Source organism: Scyliorhinus canicula, chromosome 27 (assembly GCF_902713615.1).
Source record: "Scyliorhinus canicula chromosome 27, sScyCan1.1, whole genome shotgun sequence".
NCBI classification, from domain to species: Eukaryota; Metazoa; Chordata; class Chondrichthyes; order Carcharhiniformes; family Scyliorhinidae; genus Scyliorhinus; species Scyliorhinus canicula.
Genome location: NC_052172.1, coordinates 5446344 through 5468158, shown reverse-complemented (window position 1 = coordinate 5468158; position 21815 = coordinate 5446344). Strand labels below are relative to the sequence as shown.

The window sequence follows — 21815 nt, the reverse complement described above, 5'->3', positions numbered from 1 at the left end:
CTGAGATAATTATAAATGAACAAGATAATTGAAGTAAACAAGGCGGAAGCATAACACGCCCCTTGCCCCTGCACCAACCCCAGTGCCCCAGGGCTCATTGCCCGGGAGCGAAGATGGCTCCTGGCCTCCTCAGGTCCCTGCAGCAGCCCTTTCGCCAGCTTCTCCATTCAGAAAGGAGTACTAATCGGCGCACATGTGACCACTTAGCTAGGCTGTCGCTCCCGTTACTTACCTGGCAGGGGTCAAACCATGATCAAGAAAGTGGTTCACCCAGGATGAGGCCAGCCCATTGCGCCTGCGATGTCCCCAAATGCGGGATCCTCGTCTGAAGGATTTGGGGTAGTGGAGGAATGCGTTTGCGCCTTCCCCCGTTTCGTGGGCGGCACGGTAGCACAGTGGTTAGCACTGCCGCTTCACAGTGGCTGGCTGGGGCAGTATGGTGGCTGGGCGGCCGCGTAGCACAGGTCTGGGGGAGCCACTATGCTGCCCCAGCCAGCCACTATGCTGCCCCAGCCAGCCACCATGCTGCCCCAGCCAGCCACTATGCTGCTCCAACCTGCCATTTCTGTGGCCAGAACCAGCACCCGCGGCAGCACTGCCCGGCCCGCAACGCGACCTGCAGCAGCTGCGGGCGAAAAGGCCATTACGCAAGAGTGTGCCTTGCAAAAAGGGCCCCAGGTTCCAACTCCCCAGCGACTCGCAGTAATCGCTCCCCTCACTCGCAGCCCCGCGGGGCCCGAAACGCCCCGACTCCGCCCCCTTCAGCCACGTGCGATCCATGAGGGCCGCCATCTTGGAAAACCTCCACACGCGGCCGGCCACATGCGACTCATGGGGGCCGCCATCTTGGATGCCATATTCCTCGCCGCCCGCCACGTGCGACTCATGGGGGCCGCCATCTTGGACGTCATCTTCCTCGCCGCCCGCCACGTGCGATCCACGGGCCCGATTGGCATCTCCGCGCTCGGACAACTCAGCAGAGGAATTCGAATTAAACTATGAACTCAGTCATCACGGGGCCACTCCAGCACAGCTGATCAAGCCGCCGACTACCCGCAACTCAGCGCGGTCACCCTGGACCAATCACGACCAAAGAATCTACAAAACTCAATGGCAGAGGTCCATATCAACGGGTACAAAACACCATGCCTCTTCGACTCCGGGAGCACTGAGAGCTTCATACATCCAGACCTGGTAAGACGCTGTTCGCTCCCCGTTTTCCCCGTGCAGCAAACTATCGCGCTCGCTTCAGGCTCCCACTCGGTCCAGATCCAGGGGCGCACCGCCGCGACACTCACAATCCGAGGCGCTAGTTACTCGAAATTCAAACTCTACGTTTTGCCCGAACTCTGCGCGCCACTCTTATTAAGCCTAGACTTTCAATGCAACCTCAAGAGCCTCACCCTCAGCTTTGGAGGGCCCCTGCCCCCACTCACGATCTGCAGCCTCGCTACGCTGCGAATCCCCCCTCCTCTTTGCCAATCTCACTAAGGACTGTAAACCCGTAGCCACTCGTAGCAGGCGGTATAGCCTGCAGGATAGGGTATTTGTCAGAGCAGAGGTCCGAAGGCTACTCAGTGAGGGGGTTATAGAGGCCAGCAATAGTCCCTGGAGAGCTCAGGTGGTGGTCGTTAAGACCGGGGAAAAATTCCGTTTGGTGGTTGACTACAGTCAGACTATAAATAGATTTACGCTCCTCGACGCGTATCCCCTCCCCAGGATTGCAGACATGGTAAACCAGATCGCCCAGTACCGGCTCTTTTCCACGGTGGATCTGAAGTCTGCATACCACTAGCTCCCAATCCGCCCGGAGGACCGCCACTACATGGCATTCGAGGCCGATGGCCGCCTCTTCCATTTCCTCCGGGTCCCTTTCGGCGTCACGAATGGGGTCTCGGTGTTCTAACGAGCAATGGACCGAATGGTGGACCAGTACGGGCTGCGGGCCACGTTTCCGTACTTGGACAATGTCACCATCTGCGGCTATGACCAGCAGGACCACGACGCCAACCTCCACTGTTTTCTCCAGACGGCACAGAAACTGAACCTCATGAACAACAAGGAGAAATACGTTTTCCGCACATCCAGACTAGCCATCCTCGGCTACGTCGTGGAGAACGGAGTCCTGGGCCCCTACCCGGACTGTATCTTAGAACTCCCTCCCCCTCATTGTCCCAAGGCCCTCAAACGGTGCTTGGGATTTTTTTCCTACTACGCCCAGTGGGTCCCTCAATATGCGGACAAAGCCCGCCCACTCTTTAGGACCACACGATTTCCCCTGTCAGCCGAGGCACGCCAGGCCTTCGACGGCATCAAGGAGGACATCGCCAAAGCGGCCATGCGGGCGGTGGATGAATCCACCCCATTTCAGGTAGAGAGCGACGCCTCAGAGGTCGCTCTTGCAGCCACGTTAAATCAGGCAGGGAGACCAGTTGCATTTTTCTCCCGTACCCTCTCCGCTTCAGAACTCCGACACTCATCAGTCGAGAAAGAAGCACAAGCCATTGTGGAGGCTATCCGTCACTGGAGGCACTACCTCGCAGGTAGGAGGTTCACCCTCATCACCGACCAAAGATCGGTTGCCTTCATGTTTGACAACTCGCAAAGGGGCAAAATAAAAAACGATAAAATTCTGAGGTGGAGGATCGAACTCTCCACCTACAATTACGATATCAAATATCGACCCGGGAAGCTCAACGAGCCTCCGGATGCCCTATCTCGAGGGACATGCGCCAGCGCGCAGATTGACCGATTGAAAGTCATCCACAATGACCTCTGCCACCCGGGGGTCACCCGGCTCGCCCACTACATCAGGGCCCGAAACCTGCCTTTCTCCAACGAGGAGGTAAAAGCGGTCACCAGGGACTGCCCGATCTGTGCGGAGTGCAAACCGCACTTCTATAGACCAGACAGGGCCCACCTGGTCAAGGCTTCTAGGCCCTTTGAACGCCTCACGATTGATTTCAAGGGGCCACTCCCCTCAACTAACAAGAACGTTTACTTCTTAAACGTCGTAGACGAGTTCTCCCATTTCCCATTCGCTATCCCATGCCTCGACATGACCTCCCTCACAGTCATTAGGGCCCTGCACAGTGTCTTCACCCTGTTTGGTTTCCCCAGCTATGTGCACAGCAACCGGGGTTCGTCCTTCATGAGCGACGAGCTGCGTCAGTACCTGCTCGACAAGGGCATTGCCTTGAGCAGGACTACCAGCTACAACCCCAGGGGGAACGGGCAGATGGATAGGGAGAACGTGACGGTCTGGAAGACCGTCCTGCTGACCTTCCAGTCTAGAAAGCTCCAAGTCTCCCAGTGGCAGGAAGTCCTCCCAGATGCGCTCCACGCTATTAGGTCCCCTTTGTGTACAGCGACAAACCAGACCTCTCACGAGAGGCTCTTCATTTTTTCCAGGGGCACTACCACGGGTGTCTCACTTCCGGCATGGCTGAGGACGCCGGGCCCCGTACTCCTGAGAAAAACGTCAGGACGCACAAAACCGACCCCCTTGTTGAGAAGGTGCGCCTGCTCCACTCCAACTCCCAGTACGCCTTCGTCGAGTTCCCTAACGGCCGTCAGGACACTGTATCCCTCCGGGATCTGGCACCCGCCGGATCCAGCGCCCCCTCTACTCCCACAGAAGGATCTCTCACCCGACACCCCATGCTGCCGCCCCCTTGCGCTCCCGAGCCCACGAGCTCGCTCCACCAGTTCCGCGCCCCCACGCCGGCCATCCCCCAGCGCCCCCAGTCTCCGGTCAAACCAGGAGAGTATGAAGCTCAGATACAACCCTCCCTGGAGTCCCCCATCGTACCCCAGCACACTACACCCATCCAGCCACCGCAAGAGGCTGCAACCCCGGTGCTCCGCAGATCTCAGCCGACAATTCGACCGCCGGACAGACTGACTTTATAGACTAGACCACGACCCCCGCTGGACTTTTTTTTTGAAGGGGGTGAATGTGGTGAATGTAATATAGATGTATATATGTTAATTCACACTGTCTTTGTAAGCGCAGTAGCGCTATCCTACCACTAGGGGGACTAGCGCTGGGAGCACCCAGGAACTTGTCCTGGGCTCCACCCTTGGCTCCGCCCACGACTCCTCCCCCTAGTGCAGCTGTATAAATACCCGTGTCCAGAGTCAGCCTGAGTTCACTACGAGTTCATCGACAGATAACAGGCTGGCTCTGAAGTAAGTCGATTAAAGCCTAGATTCACATTCCGGAAACACGTGTCTGGTGAATTGATGGTTCCATCATGGTCTTCACGTTTTATACCCAAGATTTGACACAAGCGCACGGATAGAAGCTCTCAAGAATCCTAATGTGGTTCCGATAGACAATCCAGCAGAGAAGGGTGGTCAAACCGGGGAACTTGTTGACTTCCAAATGCCCCTTTCATAGTCTTAAAGACCAACATCAGGTCAGCCCTCCATCTATTCTTCTCCAGAGAAAACAGCCAGTCTCTTCAATTTCTCCTGATAGGATATATCTTCTCAGGTTCGGTATCAAATAGCAAATCACCTCCATGTTCAACGCCATTTGGAGGAAACATTGAAGGAGGGAAAGGCACCGAATGGACTCTGGGCGGGAACTTTAATATCCATCACCATCGATAACACCAGCACAGATTGAGTCCTAAAGGACACAGCTGCTAGACTGGGACTGCAGCGGGTGGTGAGGGAACCAACAAGAGGGAAGAACATGCTTGACCTCATCCTCACCAATCTCCCTGCTGCAGATGCATCTGTCCATGACAGTATTGTAGAACATAGAACAGAACAGCACAGAACAGGCCCTTCGGCCCTCAATGTTGTGCCGAGCAATGATCACCCTACTCAAACCCACATATCCACCCTATACCCGTAACCCAACAACCCCCCCTTAACCTTACATTTTAGGACACTACGGGCAATTTAGCATGGCCAATCCACCTAACCCGCACATCTTTGGACTGTGGGAGGAAACCGGAGCACCCGGAGGAAACCCACGCACACACGGAGAGGACGTGCAGACTCCACACAGACAGTGGCCCAGCCGGGAATCGAACCTGGGACCCTGGAGCTGTGAAGCATTTATGCTAACCACCATGCTACCGTGCTGCCCCTAGAAGTGACCACTGCACAGTCCTTGTGGAGACAAAGTCCCATCTTCACATTGAGGATACCCTCCATCGTGTTGTGTGGCACTACCACCGTGCTAAATGGGATAGACTTTCAACAGATCTACCAACTCTGGACTGGGCATCCATGAGGCGCTGTGGGCCATCAGCAGCAGCAGAATTGTATTCAAGCACATTCTTCAACCTCATGGCCCGGTTTCTTCCCCACTCTACCATTACCACCCAGCCAGGGGATCAACCCTGGCTCAATGAAGACTGCAGGAGAGCATGCCAGGAGCAACATCAGGCATATCGGAAAAAAAAGAGGTACTTTTGTACCATCAGCGTAAGGAATGGGCGATAGACAGAGCTAAGAGTTCCAACAACCAACAGATCAGATCTAAGCTCTGCAGTCCTACCACATCCAGCCATGGTTGGTGGTGGACAATTAAGCTCACTGGTGGAGAAGGATCCACAAGCCCATGTCCCCAGTGTTAGCCTGGGCCTCTGGATTACTAGTCCAGTGACACTACCACACAGGCACCACCTTCACCTCCCCTGCACCTTCTCCACTCACACCAAACATCTTGTGTGGCCAACAGAACTGTTTACAGTACAAGTGTGAACTATCCAGGGTTCTATAGATTTCATATAAATCCCTGCTTTCAATTCTATCTCCCTGGAAATAAAATGCCTTGTTTGTCTTTATGGACCAACTGTATAAACCTGTATTGGGTGGCACGGTGGCAAAATGGATTAGCACTGCTGCCTCACTGTGCCAGGGACCCAAGTTTGATTCCAGTCTCGAGTGACTGCCTGCGTAGAGTTTGCACGTTCTCCCCATGTCTGCGTGGGTTCCCTCCGGATGATCTGGTTTCCTCCCACAGTCCAAAGATGTGTAGGGTAGATGGACTGGCCGTGCTAAAATTGCCCCTTAAGTGTCCAAAGATGTACAGGTCAGGTGGTGTTATGGGTGACAGTGATGGGGCGGGGGAGTGGGTCTTGGTAGGGTGCTGTTTGAGAGGGTGGGTGTAGATCAATGGGCCGAATGGCCTCCTTCTGCACTGTAGAGATTCGACGAATCTGCTTGGCTGAAGCCCCAGGTCCCTTGACTCTGTGTCCCCATTTAAAAATATTTCCAAAGATTATGCAGCCTCCTAACCTTTCTGACCAATAGCACCCAAGTCCAATTTGAAGTTCATTTACCAGGTTTATCAATGTTCCTGTATATTGTCGCAATTCCCTTGTGTGGTAGTGAACCCCCCCAACTTGGCATTGGCCACAAATTCTGACATTGGGTTTCCCATTCCCGAGTTATAGGAACATGGGAACAGGCGTAGGCCATTCAGCCCCTCGAGCCTGTCCCGTCATTCAATGAGATCATGGCTGATCTGCGGCCTACCTGCGATTGACCTTGGTGCTCTTTCCAAGAGCCGGTGCAGACTCGATGGGCCGAATGGCCTCCTTGTGCACTGCAAATTCTATGATACCTGCCTTTGACCTATACCCCTCTTTGCTGAACAAAAATCCATCTATCTGAAATTTAAAATGGACTGTTCTAGCTTTGATGCTGTCTGTGGGAGAGTTCAAACCTCTACCACCCTTTGAGAGAAGAAGTTCTTCCTGCCATCTCTCCTGAACGGTCTGGCCCGAATTTCTAGACTATGCATCTGAGTTTTAGAATCTCCAACCAGTGGAAATAGTTTATCTTTATCTACCCTGTCTTTCCCTGTTAATATATATCGATCAGATCACCCCTGAACCTTCTAAATTCTAGTGAACACAGGCCTAATTTGTGTAATCTCTCCTCGAAACTCAACCCCTGTAAATCTAGGCATCATTTCTATAAACCTACGTTGCACTTCCTCCAAGGCCAAAATATCCTTCCTAAGGTGTGGTGCCCAGAACTGCTCACAGTAACTTCAAGTGGTGTCCAACCAGGGGGTTGTATAGCTGCAGCATAACCCCAGTGTCTTTATATTCCAATCCATTTAAAGGCCAGTATTGCACTAGCCTTTTTGATTATTTTCTGCACTTGTTTGTGGAATTTTAAAGATCAATGTACCTGAACCCCCAAGTCCCTTTGGACATTAACCTCTTTCCATTTAGAAAGTGCTCTGCTCTATCCTTTTTTGGTCCGAAATGGATAATCTCACACTTGCTTACATTGAATTTCATCTGCCACAATTTTTTTCCCATTCACCTAATCTGTCAATATCTCCTTGCAATTTTATGCTATTATCGAGACTCTCTACAATGCCGCCTAACTTTGTATCATCAGCAAATTTGGATATATGACTTACTATGCCATCATCCAAGTTATTAATGAATGTCAATAATTGTGGCCCCAACACAGATCCCTGTGGTACACCACTAGTCACATCCTGCCAATTCGAGTAATTACCCTTTATCCCCACTCTTTCGCCTGCCATCAACCAATTTCCTAACTATGTCAATATCACCCTTAATTCAACGGGCTGCCACCTTAGTTAACAGTCTCTTATGTGGGACTTTATCAAATGCCTTCTGGAAGTCCATATAAATGACATCCATAGACATTCCCTTATCCACTACCTTAGTCACATCTTCAAAAAGTTCAATGAGATTTGTCAGGCATGACCTTCCCTTCACGAATCCATGCTGGCTCTCCCTGATCGATCACCATTTTTTAAGATATTCAGTTACCCCATCCCTGATTATAGACTCCAGCAATTTCCCCACCACAGATGTGAAGGTAACCGGTCTGTAATTCCCTAGTTTCCCCCTTTCACCCTTCTTAAAAAGTGAAGTGACCCGAGCAATTTTCCAATCCAGAGGGACTACTCATGAATCTTAAATGAAGTTATCCTCCACTGGATGCTTTCCCCTCATTATATCCTCCCTCACCAAGAGGAGATAGTATTTCTAATCCGTGAGGCTACTCCACCCCCTCTGCCATCTTCCCCGTCTCTCCTGTAAACTTTATAACCAGGAATATTCAGTTCCCAGTCCTGACCATCCTGCAGCCATGTCTCGATAACAGCTACTACATCATAATCTTCAATTTGCATTTGCGCCTGCAGCCCATCCAGTTTACTCCTCACACTCCGTGCATGAGTATATACAACTCTGACTCGGCTATTCCCCCTGACCTGTCCCTCAGCACTGATGCTTTATTCGCTTGTTTATTATCTCTGTTCTGGTTTGGCCAGTATACATCTTGTAGTTTTGCCATTAGCTGCAGTCCCAGAATTCGGGTTCCTGACTATTTCTTTACTATCTGCCCTGCTCCTGGTTTCTGGAACTGCATTGGCTTCCCCTGAGGCCTGCCCCTTCTCCCCTGTTTACTAGTTTAAAGTTCTTATGACCTCCCTATTTATCCTTTCCACTAAAACCCTCAGATCCCAATGGTCTCTCCTGTCCCAATACTGATGCCAGCACCATGAAATGGATCCTGCATCACTCCTTTAACTCCATGTTTACTTCCCTAGTTTTCCCACCCTATGCCAATTTGCATGTGGCTTGGGTAGTATTCCAGAGTTTAGAACCTTCGAGGACCTGTTCTTTAATTTTGTTCCTAGTTCCCAGTATTCTCCAAACAGGTCCTCTTTCCTAGTGTTACCAGTGTTGTTTCTCCCAATGTGGACCAACTGGATTCTCCTCCTCCCACCAATATCCTTTCAAGCGGGTTATAGATGTCCCTCACCATGGCACCGGGCCGGCAACTTACCATGTGGACTCTCGGTCCAGTTTACAAAGGGTGCTATCAGTCCCACAAATTATGCAATCTCCTACCACTACCTTTGTTCCCCCCCGCTTGAATGGTCTCCTGTGCAGTGGTCAGCTCAGGCTTAAGTAGGGTGCTTTTTCCAAGTGCTGGTGCTGACTCGATGGGCCGAATGGCCTCCTTCGGCACTGTAAATTCTATGATTCTGTGATCCTCCCGACAGCTCTTTTCCTCATCCACACTGGGAGCTCTTGCCTCGTACCTGTTGGACCAGGTCAAGAGCTGAGGCCCCTCCATTTCTTGGCCTTATCCAATCCTCAATCTCTCCCAACACCCATTCAAGGGCAATTAGGGATGGGCACCAAATGGCAGCGACTCCCACAGCCCCTGAAAGGATTCTAAAATATTGAAATGCTTTGAGAGTTTTTTTTTTGGAAATGGTTTTTATTGTAAATGCTTTGAGAGTTGAGGTGAGGCAATTAAAAAGAGCAAATTGTGATTGAGGTTTAAATGCAATCCTTCCCCTCGCATGTTGTCCAAAGTGCTGCGATGCCAAAGGTGCATTAGGACCCGGCGGTGGCCATGCCGAGCAACAGTCAGAGGGTGGGGACAGGCAGCAGAACCGGACTGGCAGCTTCCCCAGCACAAATCCGCTTGCAGCGACCGAGACACTGCGCCATTTGCTTCCAGCCGGATCCCTGTCGGTAAGGAGAAATCCTTCGGGAAACATTCCCAACGCCAACATTCTGTCGAACTGAGGGGGAGATTTATTTTTTAGAATTCTCGGAAACATTGTAACTGACGCGATTGTAACATTGTATCCAGGAGCCAGGCCTGAAATTGACGCGATTGTAACATTGTATCCAGGAGCCAGGCCCGAAATTGACGCGATTGTAACATTGTATCCAGGAGCCAGGCCTGAAATTGACGCGATTGTAACATTGTATCCAGGAGCCAGGCCTGAAATTGACGCGATTGTAACATTGTATCCCGGAGCCAGGCCTGAAATTGACGCGATTGTAACATTGTATCCAGGAGCCAGGCCTGAAATCGACGCGATTGAAACATTGTATCGGGGGTCCAGGCTCCTGAAACCGACAGAATTGTAACATTGTATCCAGGAGGACCTGAAACTGGCAATTGTAACATTGTATCCAAGAGCCTGGTTTCCCCTGAAACTGATGAGGATCTGATCTCTGATCTGCTCTCCGTTTGATTAAGTCTCTCTCTCTCTCTCTCTCTCTCAGTTTTTCCTTTTATCCCGTGTAAATTTCCACATTCACCATGTTCGGCCTTCAGAAGTTTTTGGCAGGAGCAACAGGAGGAGGCGGCAGCGGCTTGGCCGGCCAAATGCTGCAGGGACTTGTCGGTGTTATCGGGTCAGTAGCTTCATTAAACATCTTGTTTAGATTTTTGATTTTCAGATGTAAAAAAAGTTTAAGTCTTGGGATTTAAAAATGTGACAGCAACCCCCCCCCCCCCCCCCAATCCTCGACCTATTTGCCTTCCCTCTTCACCATTTTGTGACAGTGATTTTGTAAAATATGATTTTCGAGTTAACTTTTAACTAAATGTCTCACTTTGGCTCATTATAACTTGTTTGTGTGTTATTGAAACTCCCGTTTGTATCAATCCGCGTCCCAGTTTCACTGGCTCCTCCCGGGGCGTGGTTCCACGTCCGGATTCATCGCCTATTTTCGCAAAAAGGGTTGCTGAACAAGTTATTCAAATGGTTAGAAATATCCTGGACTTCAAACCTAGCGTTTGAAGGACCCCCCCCCCCCCCCCCCCGGGACGATTAGGTTTAATCCAACACCGATTTTATTTGGCACCCTGCGTGTGTCTGAATATGGACAGTTTGGCTGCGAGGTTTACACTGGGTGGGACTGAGATGCACGGCATGTCACAGCACCTCCCCCCCCCCCGATTGGGTTCGCTTGCAAACCCGGACCTTTAATTTTTCCAAACCATTTCCTGTTGAAATCCAAACTCTTGCCTCAACCCCGATGGACCCACCCAATTGCTTTGGAATTCACCAGGCCATGTGGAAGGGTGACCATCTGATCTTTATTGTCGCAAGTAGGCTTACATTAACACTGCAATGAAGTTACCGTGAAAAGCCCCTGACACTCTTGTTATAATAATCTTTATCGTGGCAAGTGGGCCTACATTACAGACAACATACTGTGCAGGAGGCCATTCGGCCCATCGAGTCTGCACCAACCCACTTAAGTTCTCCCTTCCATCCTATCCCCGTAACCCAAGAACCCTTCCTAACCTTTTTGGTCACTAAGGGCAATTTATCATGTGGCCAATCCACCTAACCTGCACGTCTTTGGACTGCAATGAAGTTACTGTGAAAAGCCCCTAGTCGCCACATTCCGGCGCCTGTTCGGGTACACAGAGGGAGAATTCAGAATGTCCAATTCACCTAACAGCACGTCTTTCGGGACTTGTGATAGGAAACCCACGCAGACACGGGGAGAACATGCAGACTCCGCACAGACAGTGACCCAAGCCGGGAATCGAACGTTGCAAGATTTTCCTATCTTAGGTTAGAGAGAAGGAACCTCCGGTATACCTGTTGCAGCCACAGTCATTTTGGGGTTAGAAGTCACCCGGGTCAGGGCAGCGCAGTGCCGCCGAGGACCCGGGTTCGATCCCGGCCCCCTGTCCATGTGGAGTTGGCACAATCTCCTCGTGTCTGTGTGGCTCTCACCTCCACAACCCAAAGAGATGTGCAGGGTAGGTGAATTGGCCGCACTAAATTGCCCCTTAATTGGGTGAAAAAAAAGAATTGGGTACTCTAAATTTAAAAAGTCACCCAGCTCTGAAAATAAATAAAGGAAGCAAGCTTTACGGAGTTGAGGACAATTTGGGACTGGTTCTTGGAGAATGAAGTGTTAACTTGAGACACAGTTAACTAGAGCGAAACTATAGCAGGAGTGTATCTGTTAAGCTAAATGGAGACTTTCTTGTATGTAGTTCAGAGTACAAGTTGCTGACTAAATAGTGAGTTTGGACCATATTGCTTTTAGTTTTTTTTTGTTACAGTAAAACTTGGACATTTCTATACTTCCTGATGATCAGAGCTACACTGAAGGAATGTGGGGGGACCGCTACCTGATAGATTAATAGATTGTGGGGTGAAATCCAGGGAAGGGGAGGATAGCATTGCCAGTGGCTCACTCTCGGTTCTCCCAGAACTAATTCCTGTCTCGCACTCTAAGCTGATCTCTGCTTGGGTGGCTTCGGGGGCCCCAGAGAGAGTGGGAATTCGGCCAGAGCTCCTGCCCGCTACCTCGTGACCGCTCCTAGGTAATTGCTTCTACTGGGGAGTAAACGTTCCCCTGTTGGGGGCTCGGATGAAATCCGCCTGCCACTTTGTGGGTTCCATGAGCGGAAAAGAATCATTTGGAGGGTAGCGTGGAGGGCTCAGTGATAGGAAGTGAAGAAATTGGCAGGAAAGGTGCTGTCTTGTGCACCTTGCTCCCTGGAATACCTGTGCCAAGGTGTGTGCAAAATCATTGTTTGGGCCCCTTATCAACAGGTGTGGCTTTCACCAGGGTTGGTTTTTCTGCATTTCCTTGTAATTAGCTGCTCAGCCCTTCCCTTGGGTATGTTACATCACACTGCTGGGGAGTCACACACAGCTGGATGCAGGGAGCCAGGAGGGCACAGAAACCCTGGAGCAGTGTCAGCTGTGGGTTTGAAACAGCACTATTCAAATTTCCATCAGTGTTCACGAGGCAAAGAATCCATTAGTTCAGACCCATTTCCATGTGGTGCTAACGGGCAGCATGGTAGCACAGTGGTTAGCACAATTGCTTAACAGCTCCAGGGTCCCAGGTCCGGCTTGGGTCACTGTCTGTGCGGAGTCTGCACATCCTCCCCGTGTCTGCGTGGGATTCCTCCGGGTGCTCCAGTTTCCTCCCACAGTCCAAAGATGTGCAGGTTAGGTGGATTGGCCATGATAAATTGCCCCTTAGTGTCCAAAATTGCCCTTAGTGTTGGGTGGGGTTACTGGGTTATGGGGATAGGGTGGAGGTGTTGACCTTGGGTAGGGTGATCTTTCCAAGAGTCGGTGCAGACTCAATGGGCCGAATGGCCTCCTTCTGCACTGTAAATTCTATGATAATGCATCCTTTTAAGTGCCCACGGCTTCACTAGTCTAATCAATTTGGCTTTGTGAGGGAGCCGTGCAGATTTAGAAAATGTTTGTAAATTTCCTTTGAGCGAACCTCTGTAAATCACTGCCGAACTGCCCCAACTCTAGATACGAAGTTAAATTTACAGCACACAGTGCCTTAAAGACCCTTGGCCAGGTCCCGGGATGTGGGGGTGGGGGGGAAAGTCCGGTTAGGGACCAATAACATTTTGTTTAAAGTAGATGACGGTTGAGATTCGGGACACCTGCTTTTGTAAGAGAGCCTTGAGCTGGGGCAGCACGGTGGCACAGTGGTTGGCACTGCTGCCTCACAGCGCCAGGGACCTCGGATCGATTCCGGCCTCGGGTGACTGTCTGTGCGGAGTCTGCACGTTCTCCCCGTGTCTGCGTGGGTTTCCTCCGGGTGCTCCGGTTTCCTCCCACAGTCCAAAGACGTGCAGTTAAGATGGATTGGTCATGGTAAAATTGCTCCTTAGTGTCCAAAGATGTGGAGGTTAGGAAGACAGGGTGGGGGAGGGGGTCTAGTTAGGGTGCTCTTGGTAAGGGCAGTGCAGACTGTATGGGCAGAATGGCCTCCTTCTGCACTGTATGGATTCTTGGCCATTCTAAGTTATTCCACCAGGTTTAAATAAACAAACAACCTCTCCCTAGTTCAGAAAGGTAAAAATAATTCATAAAATGTATCTTTAAGGGGCTGGTTTAGCTCACTTGGCTAAATCGCTGGCTTTTAAAGCAGACCAAGCAGGCCAGCAGCATGGTTTGATTCCTGTACCAGCCTCCCCGGACAGGCGCCGGAATGTGGCGACTAGGGGCTTTTCACAGTAACTTCATTGAAGCCTACTTGTGACAATAAGCGATTTTCATTTCATTATACTCGAGCATTTAGGGTGTGTATGCAGTTCATGTGAATTAACAAACTGACTTGTGGTCAAACACACCACACTACAGAGTAAATGACCGATGCAACCAAGGCAGAGTCCATGGATTTCTCTCACCCACCCATCAGTAAACTAGTTGAAATCTCACTGAAACGTCACCTTTCTCACAATGGTTTCCGATCTCCCACCTTTTCAACATCGCTCCTTCGGACACTCTCTCTAAAGGTTGCTCCCACTCCGATGCCATTTAGCAATGGCCCACCTCCCCAGGGTCTCGATCTTGCCCCTCGAGGTTCCTTCTCCCTGGATTCTGGAGTCTGCAATTCAGCCGCTACTTACTGACACGATTTCAGCTGTTCGATAGGTGGTAGTTTCATTGAGCTGACCCCCCACCCCCCCCCCGTGTTTCTCTGCAGTCCTATCTCCTTGTGTGTGTGTGTGTGAGACTCCCCAGGGCTTCCCCTCAGCCCTCCTCCCAGCTCCTCAAGCGCACAGCAGCGTTTTGTCTGCATGGAGCTTCTTGCCCACGAGAGAGACTCTCTCGCTCCCTAAAATGATCGACTGCCAACTGCTGAGCACTGACCTTGACTGATCTGGGGACCTATCAGAATGCCCTTGTTACTCGTGGGAACCAATGCGACACATTGGAACATCCTGTACCTTAAATATTACAATCGGAGACTGCTAATGTAGCCCTCTGGGGCACAATGAATTGAATTCATCACAAGTGGATGGAAGAATGAATAAACATGCCTTTTTCAGTCTCCAGTGAGTCTACCTATGGGTTGGTTACTGTTGAAGTCTAAGTAATTTGATGGGTGAATATGACTGAGAATTCACCGTTTTAGTGATGTTGGCTGAAGAAGAAATATTGGTGACTGTCATGATATGGAGACATGCACATAATGAGATACAAGTAGGCAGCTAATGAATACAGAGAACAGGACATAACCAATCAGCAGGCAGAACACTTGGGGGTGGTTTCCCACTATAAAAGGCTAAACAGCTGGCTTGTGATGCAGAACAAGGTCAGCAAGGTTCAATTCCTGTACCGGCCTCCCCGAACAGGCGCCGGAATGTGGCGACTAGGGGGCTTTTCACAGTAACTTCATTGAAGTCTAATAATAAGTGATTATTATTATTAGATTGACCGAGATCTATCCAGACCGCAAACATTAGCTCCGTTCTCTCTCACCACCGATGCTGACGTTTTTGTTTTCTATCACTATTAAATGGCCTGTTTTTGCATTCTATACTGTATGTAAATCTGTAACATTTGCATATTTAAATGTGTTTAATATATGCAGCATTTAAATATATACTGTTTCTTCTTCTCTCCCATGTTCTGCCCTCCAGACAAATGTCAAGTGGGCCAGTGAGTATACTGAATCTTTATTACTGTTTTAAGTTGATTTAAATTCAAGTTCGCTTGGGCGTCCGATTCTGCTCCTGATCGGAACTTTTTTAGAAAATTGCCGATGCTGCTCTGGGCCGTGAGGAACGTCAGCCAGGGTTGTTATTTCTCTGCTTCCTGCCCGGTACCAAGTGTTCAGTAATGCGGCCAACATTGGCTGTCAATGCTCAGCACAGTAGCATTGTGGATAGCACAATCGCTTCACAGCTCCAGGGTCCCAGGTTCGATTCCGGCTTGGGTCACTGTCTGTGTGGAGCAGGAGTTCTCAACCTTTTTTAACCCATGGACCCCATTTCCTCTTAATTTTTTTTTGTGGACCCCCATAGCCATTCCACAGAAAAAAAAGCTTCTTATATGCGTGGTAAACTAATCCTAAAGTCCATCTACCTTACCGTGAGGGTTGGAAACGGATTAGCGGTATTTTCGTACGTTGCCAAACTTATTCTAATATGAAAAGTATGAAAAAAACTTTTTACTGACTAAATTGAATTAAATTACTCTAAAAATAACCAATTCATATCAAATGTACACAGTTTCTAGTGATTACTGTGTTAAATCATTCATTAAACTTGTCAAGGAGAAACGTGGCAAAAGCGTCAGGTCAACCGTGGGTATTTAATAAGCTGCTTCTGTCATTAAAGGTCCTCCGGGCTGTTCCTAGGGGACAATAGCCCGGGCAATCTTCAACAACAACAACAACTGTCATTAAAGCACAATAAACCCATTTGTCATCAACCGGTATGGATTTTTTTTTCTCAGAATACAGTACCACAAAAATAAACACAGCAAATGCACCTTTTTGGTTCTGAGCCCCTTCAGCCCTCAAGGTAAATTAGATAGATTATAATCTCTCTTTGACCTTTGTCAGTGCGAGAGAGAGAGAAAGGTGAATATTCATCATGAAAACAAACATTTTTTTTCTTCTACTTGATTCTCAGTAATAACAATTGTTCTGAAGTAGAATTGCTCTATGGACCACTAAAATATCACCGTGGACCCCCAATTCGGTATTTTTTTTTGTGTGGACCCCCAGTATTGTTACATGGACCCCCAGGGTCCATATGGACCCCGGTTGAGAACCACTGGTGTGGAGTCTGCACATCCTCCCCGTGTGTGTGTAGGTTTCCTCCGGGTGCTCTGGTTTCCTCCCACAGTCCAAAGATGTGCAGGTTAGGTGGATTGGCCACGATAAATTGCCCTTAGTGTTCTAAATTGCCCTTAGTGTTGGGTGTGGTTACTGGGTTATGGGGATAGGGTGGAGGTGTTAACCTTGGGTAGGGTGCTCTTTCCAGGAGCCGGTGCAGACTCAATGGGCCGAATGGCCTCCTTCTGCACTGCAAATTCTATGTAGCCCATGGATGGAGTTGTTCTGAGACTAACCCATGCCATGGCGCTCCCGTCTCCCATGTGGGTTAGTGGCTTTGGGAAATTGTGACGCTGAGACAAGTGGGAACGGCGTCCGGATTTTCCGGAATGCCTGTTTCGCTGCCGCAGTGAAGGTCCGTCTCCAGAAGGGTTTGTGCGCAGTGGAGGGCACTGACGTATCTGTTGCCAGCGTGGCACCACGCACACACATGCCTTTTAGTTCACTTGCCTCTACCATCCTGGAAAGGGTGGCACAGTGGGTAACCTCTAGTTCAATTCCGGTCTCTGGTGACTGTGTGGAGTTCTCCCCGTGTCTGCGTGGGTTTCCTCCCGGGTGCTCCGGTTTCCTCCCACAGTCCAAAGATATGCGGGTTAGGTGGATTGGCCGTGCTAAATTGCCCCTTGGTGTCCAAAAGGTTAGGTGGCGGTTAAGGGATGATGGGGGCGGGGGAGTGGGGCTAGGTAGGGTGCTCTTTCAGAGGGGCAGAATGGCCTCTTCCGCACTGTAGGGATTCGGCCATTTGAGTGAATCCGACCACAGGTGGGGAAAATCTAGAAATTGCATTGGGGTCCCCAGTGATATCTTGCGTTTGCTTGGTTAGCAGCCCAGACAGGATCTCCAGGAAGAGATTCAATACTTTCCGGGATAGAGAGAAGGGAAAAACGCTGATAAACACCCAGTGTCAGGAATCCTGGCCGGCAATGCTGGAGTGGCGGGTGGCATGCGGCGCAGTGGTTAGCACTGGGACTGCGGCGCTGAGGACCCGGGTTCGAATCCCGGCCCCGGGTCACTGTCCGTGTGGATTTTGGACATTCTTCCCGAATAATTCCGGGCTATGATTTTGAAAGTGCTGCTCGATAGGGCAGTGGAAGCCATTCCAAAGCTATGGAGAAAGGAGTAGGATTAATCTGCTTTTCCAAAATGCTGACACAAACATGAGGCAATGAAATGGCTGCCCCCTGGGCTACAATGTTCCAATATAACATTGCAGACAGACTATTAGCATTGCTCCCTTTGTTTCAACCATTAAACATTAGAAGCATAAAATCCTTACAGTGCTGAAGGAGGCCATTCAGCCCATCAAGTCTGAACCGACCCTCTTAAAAAGAGCACCCTACCCAGACCCACTCCCCTGCCCAATCCCCGTTACCCCACCTTAAACTGCTCATCTTTGGACACCAATGGGCAAGTTATAGAACATCGAACATAGAACAGTACAGCACAGAACAGGCCCTTCGGCCCTCAATGTTGTGCCGAGCAATGATCACCCTACTCAAACCCACGTATCCACCCTATACCCGTAACCCAACAACCCCCCCTTAACCTTACTTTTTAGGACACTACGGGCAATTTATCATGGCCAATCCACCTAACCCGCACATCTTTGGACTGTGGGAGGAAACCGGAGCACCCGGAGGAAACCCACGCACACAGGGGGAGGACATGCAGACTCCACACGGACAGTGACCCAGCCGGGAATCGAACCTGGGACCCTGGAGCTGTGAAGCATTTATGCTAACCACCATGCTACCTTGCTGCCCCTGCTGTGGGAGGAAACCGGAGGAAACCCGCGCAGACACTGGGAGAAGGTGCAGACTCCACACAGACAGTGACCCGAGGCCGGAGTTGGATCCGGGTCCTTGGTGCTGTGAGGCAACAGTGCTAACCACTGGGCTGCCCTTTGTCCCACCTGTGCTCCGCTCTCCAATGGAAACTAGGATTTATCTCTCCATATTCCACACCATCCCAACCCACTCCGTAGGATCCTCTTTCGCTCTCCCGATCAATCTGAGGATCCCTAAATGTGGCACTGCTTGAATGTCATTTGTAGTTATCGGCGGGATTCTCTGTTTCCGTCGGTAGCTCACCCCCGCCCGTGTGTTTCCGGTGGCATAGGGTGGCGTCAATGGGAAGTCGCACTGACAAGCGGCGGGAAGGGAGAATCTCACCCACCAGCGGATGGCACACTGCCGAGAAATATGCGGCTGGGAGCCCGCAGGGCCCCGCCCACTGTGCCCGCAGGGCCCCGCCCACTGTGCCCGCAGGGCCCTGCCCACTGTGCCCGCAGGGCCCTGCCCACTGTGCCCGCAGGGCCCCGCCCACTGTGCCCGCAGGGCCCCGCCCACTGTGCCCGCAGGGCCCCGCCCACTGTGCCCGCAGGGCCCCGCCCACTGTGCCCGCAGGGCCCCGCCCACCGTGCCCGCAGGGCCCCGCCCACCGTGCCCGCAGGGCCCCGCCCACTGTGCCCGCAGGGCCCCGCCCACTGTGCCCGCAGGGCCCCGCCCACTGTGCCCGCAGGGCCCCGCCCACTGTGCCCGCACGTGGTGCATTTTAAAAATCTTTGAACACTTGTTATCAAAATGGGGCAAGTTTAAAAAAAAAAACTTTGTTTGGGTCAGGTCATGCAATAGCCTCAAGGAAGAAATTGAATCAGAGTTGCCAATCGCACATCCCAGGCCTTGGAAGTAAATTTCTGAAGGATTATTTTATAAAATAAAACTGACAGCTTGTACCTTTTTGAGTACTGACAGCAAGGAAGTATGTTTTTTTGTCATATTCGAGTCCGCAATGTTTGGACATTGTGACGGGCCTGTGATTTTAGGCTGTTGTGTTGACCTTTCTGACAATATGTTGACCGTTCCATCACAGGCTGAGCAGCCCCGCCATGTTTCGCAGATCGAGGCCTCTGAGAACGACGAGGAGAGAAAGTTCCGGCAGATCTTTAAGAGTCTGGCTGGCGAAGTAAGCATTAAAAGTGCACATTAGTGTATTTGTAAACCGTTCTGAACTATGTTTGTGCATTCCGAGGCGTCTCCCAAATACTTCCCGTTAACTGAAGATGTTGGATACTAAGGGCGAGATTCTCCCTGGCATTTTGGGTGAGTTTGGTGGGGTGATTCCCGCCGGAGTTTTGGGTGGGATCCACACCCGTATTCACCCACACTTAAATAATTTTTTGGGGCCTTGGGGAGTTTGTCCCGTCTGCAGCCCGCACTTTGAAATGTTTTCTTCGCTGGGGAGTGTGGTGATGTGCATCACTGTAAATACACAAGGGGTTAATGTAAATACATGTAGACTAGCTAGACACTAGGGGGAGCACCAGAGACATGGGACACAGACGCTCAACCAATAGAACAGTTAGATAGGACACGACCAATGGGCATTCACGATACACACAGAGGTGACACGACCACAGGAGGGCATTACACCAACCCATATATAAAGGACCACACACACACATGATCTTCCTCTTTCCAGTGGAGACAGTCAGTGAGTACACACACAGGGTTGATTCAATATAACTCCCACCACGTGGATTGTAGCAGACTGGTTAGTCAGTCTAGGTAGCTATAGTAGGATTAACAGTAGTGTTGAACCCGGGTAATGGAAGTGTAAATAGTTTAATAAACGTGTTGAAGTTATCTCCACGTCTGAACCTTCCTTTGTCAAGTGCACCACAAGGAAGCCGCTTATGCTACACCTAGAGCGTAACAAGACAGGGAGCTGAACTCCGGCGGCGAGACTGGTTCCTCGGAGATCGGGCCGCCATTTTGAAAGGGTGTCCCGATCACCACCACCAACACGGGCAATGTCATCTCCCCGTAGACATGGGCATTACTCATCTCTCTCTCCCCCTCTTTCTCCCCCCCCCTCCCCCAAGTGACCACACCCTGCTATGAGGCCACTGAGGGACCTCCCCCCCCCCCTCCCCCAAGTGACCACACCCTGCTATGAGGTCACTGAGGGACCTCCCCCCCCCCTTTCGCTCCCTCGACCTTTTATGAAGCCACTTTTTTCCTCCACCCCCTCACCTTTATTCCTGGTGAAGGAATGAGACTCGAACGCTTTGTTAGACTGAGGCAATGATGTAATTTATAATATTAATAATCAATCTATGAATTCCAGGCCTAATCTTTAATATGTTATGGGTATGATTAGATTGATTGTCCAGATTATATCGTTGTCTGCAGCATGTCAAACAATATGGGCATGTTTGTAAATTTTATACTGACCATTCCGATTACTCTGGGCTGGCGTTGAGGCAGTGCGATTACACCTCGCTTTGAAGTCATAGTTAGTGACTTTTACAAGGACCCTTATGTTATCACCACTCCGACCTTGAAGCCTTGCCTCCCAGATTTGGAGTGTGTTAAGCAGGAGAATGTTGGCTGTTATTAGGCAGGTGAAAGCTTCCATGGAGTGTGATTGGGGGGACGAATGGGATTTCACCCCCACCCCCAGGCTCCACTCACCTTTGCTGCATTTGGAGCAGTTAGACCTCCAGTCCGATTCGTATTCTTGTGGATGCGGCTGAGTGGGGGTGGGGTGGCGGAGGAGGAGGCCGGGGTGGGTGGCTGTGGATGAGGCTCGGGTGAGGGGGTGGGGTCTGGGTGTGGGGGACAGTGGGTGGGGGGGGCAGGGGGTGAGGAGGTTGGGGGGGGCAGTGAGTGAAGCTGAGGTGGGTGGGGGGCAGTGGGTGAGGGGGAATGGGGGGGGCGGTGGGTGAGGGGGAATGGGGGGCGGTGGGTGAGGGGGAATGGGGGCAGTGGATGAGGGGGAATGGGGGGCAGTGGATGAGGGGAATGGGGGGCAGTGGGTGGGGGGGGCAGTGGGTGAGGGGGGTGGGGGCAGTGGGCAGGTGGTAGTGGGTGACGCTGAGTGGGTTGGGGGGGCAGTGGGTGAGGGGAATGGGGGGCAGTGGGTGAGGGAGAATGGGGGGCGGTGGGTGAGGGAGAATGGGGGGCGGTGGGTGAGGGAGAATGGGGGGCGGTGGGTGAGGGAGAATGGGGGGCGGTGGGTGAGGGAGAATGGGGGGCGGTGGGTGAGGGGGAATGGGGGGCGGTGGGTGAGGGGGAATGGGGGGCGGTGGGTGAGGGGGAATGGGGGGCGGTGGGTGAGGGGGAATGGGGGGCGGTGGGTGAGGGGGAATGGGGGGCGGTGGGTGAGGGGGAATAGGGGGCGGTGGGTGAGGGGGAATAGGGGGCGGTGGGGGAGGGGAATGGGGGGGGCAGTGGGGGAGGGGAATGGGGGGGCAGTGGGGGAGGGGAATGGGGGGCAGTGGGGGAGGGGAATGGGGGGCAGTGGGGGAGGGGAATGGGGCAGTGGGGGAGGGGAATGGGGGCAGTGGGTGACACTGAGGAGGTTGGAGGGGCAGTGGGTGACACTGAGGAAGGTGGGGGGTAT

General features: G+C 51.3%; 1 protein-coding gene and 1 pseudogene across 1 annotated transcript in view; both read left to right on the top strand.

Moving 5' to 3' along the window:
* Positions 1-224: 224 nt before the first annotated feature.
* On the top strand, positions 225-371 carry LOC119958025 (annotated as a pseudogene).
* An 8994-nt stretch (positions 372-9365) lies between these two features.
* Positions 9366-21815, top strand: part of capns1b (calpain, small subunit 1 b) — a 38105-nt gene continuing 25655 nt past the window's right edge. The window contains exons 1-4 of the mRNA XM_038785900.1: positions 9366-9509; positions 10053-10184; positions 15208-15226; positions 19281-19373. Of these exons, the coding sequence (XP_038641828.1) occupies positions 10090-10184; positions 15208-15226; positions 19281-19373 (207 nt within the window). The 5' untranslated portion in view covers positions 9366-9509; positions 10053-10089. The remainder of the gene's footprint in view (positions 9510-10052; positions 10185-15207; positions 15227-19280; positions 19374-21815) is intronic.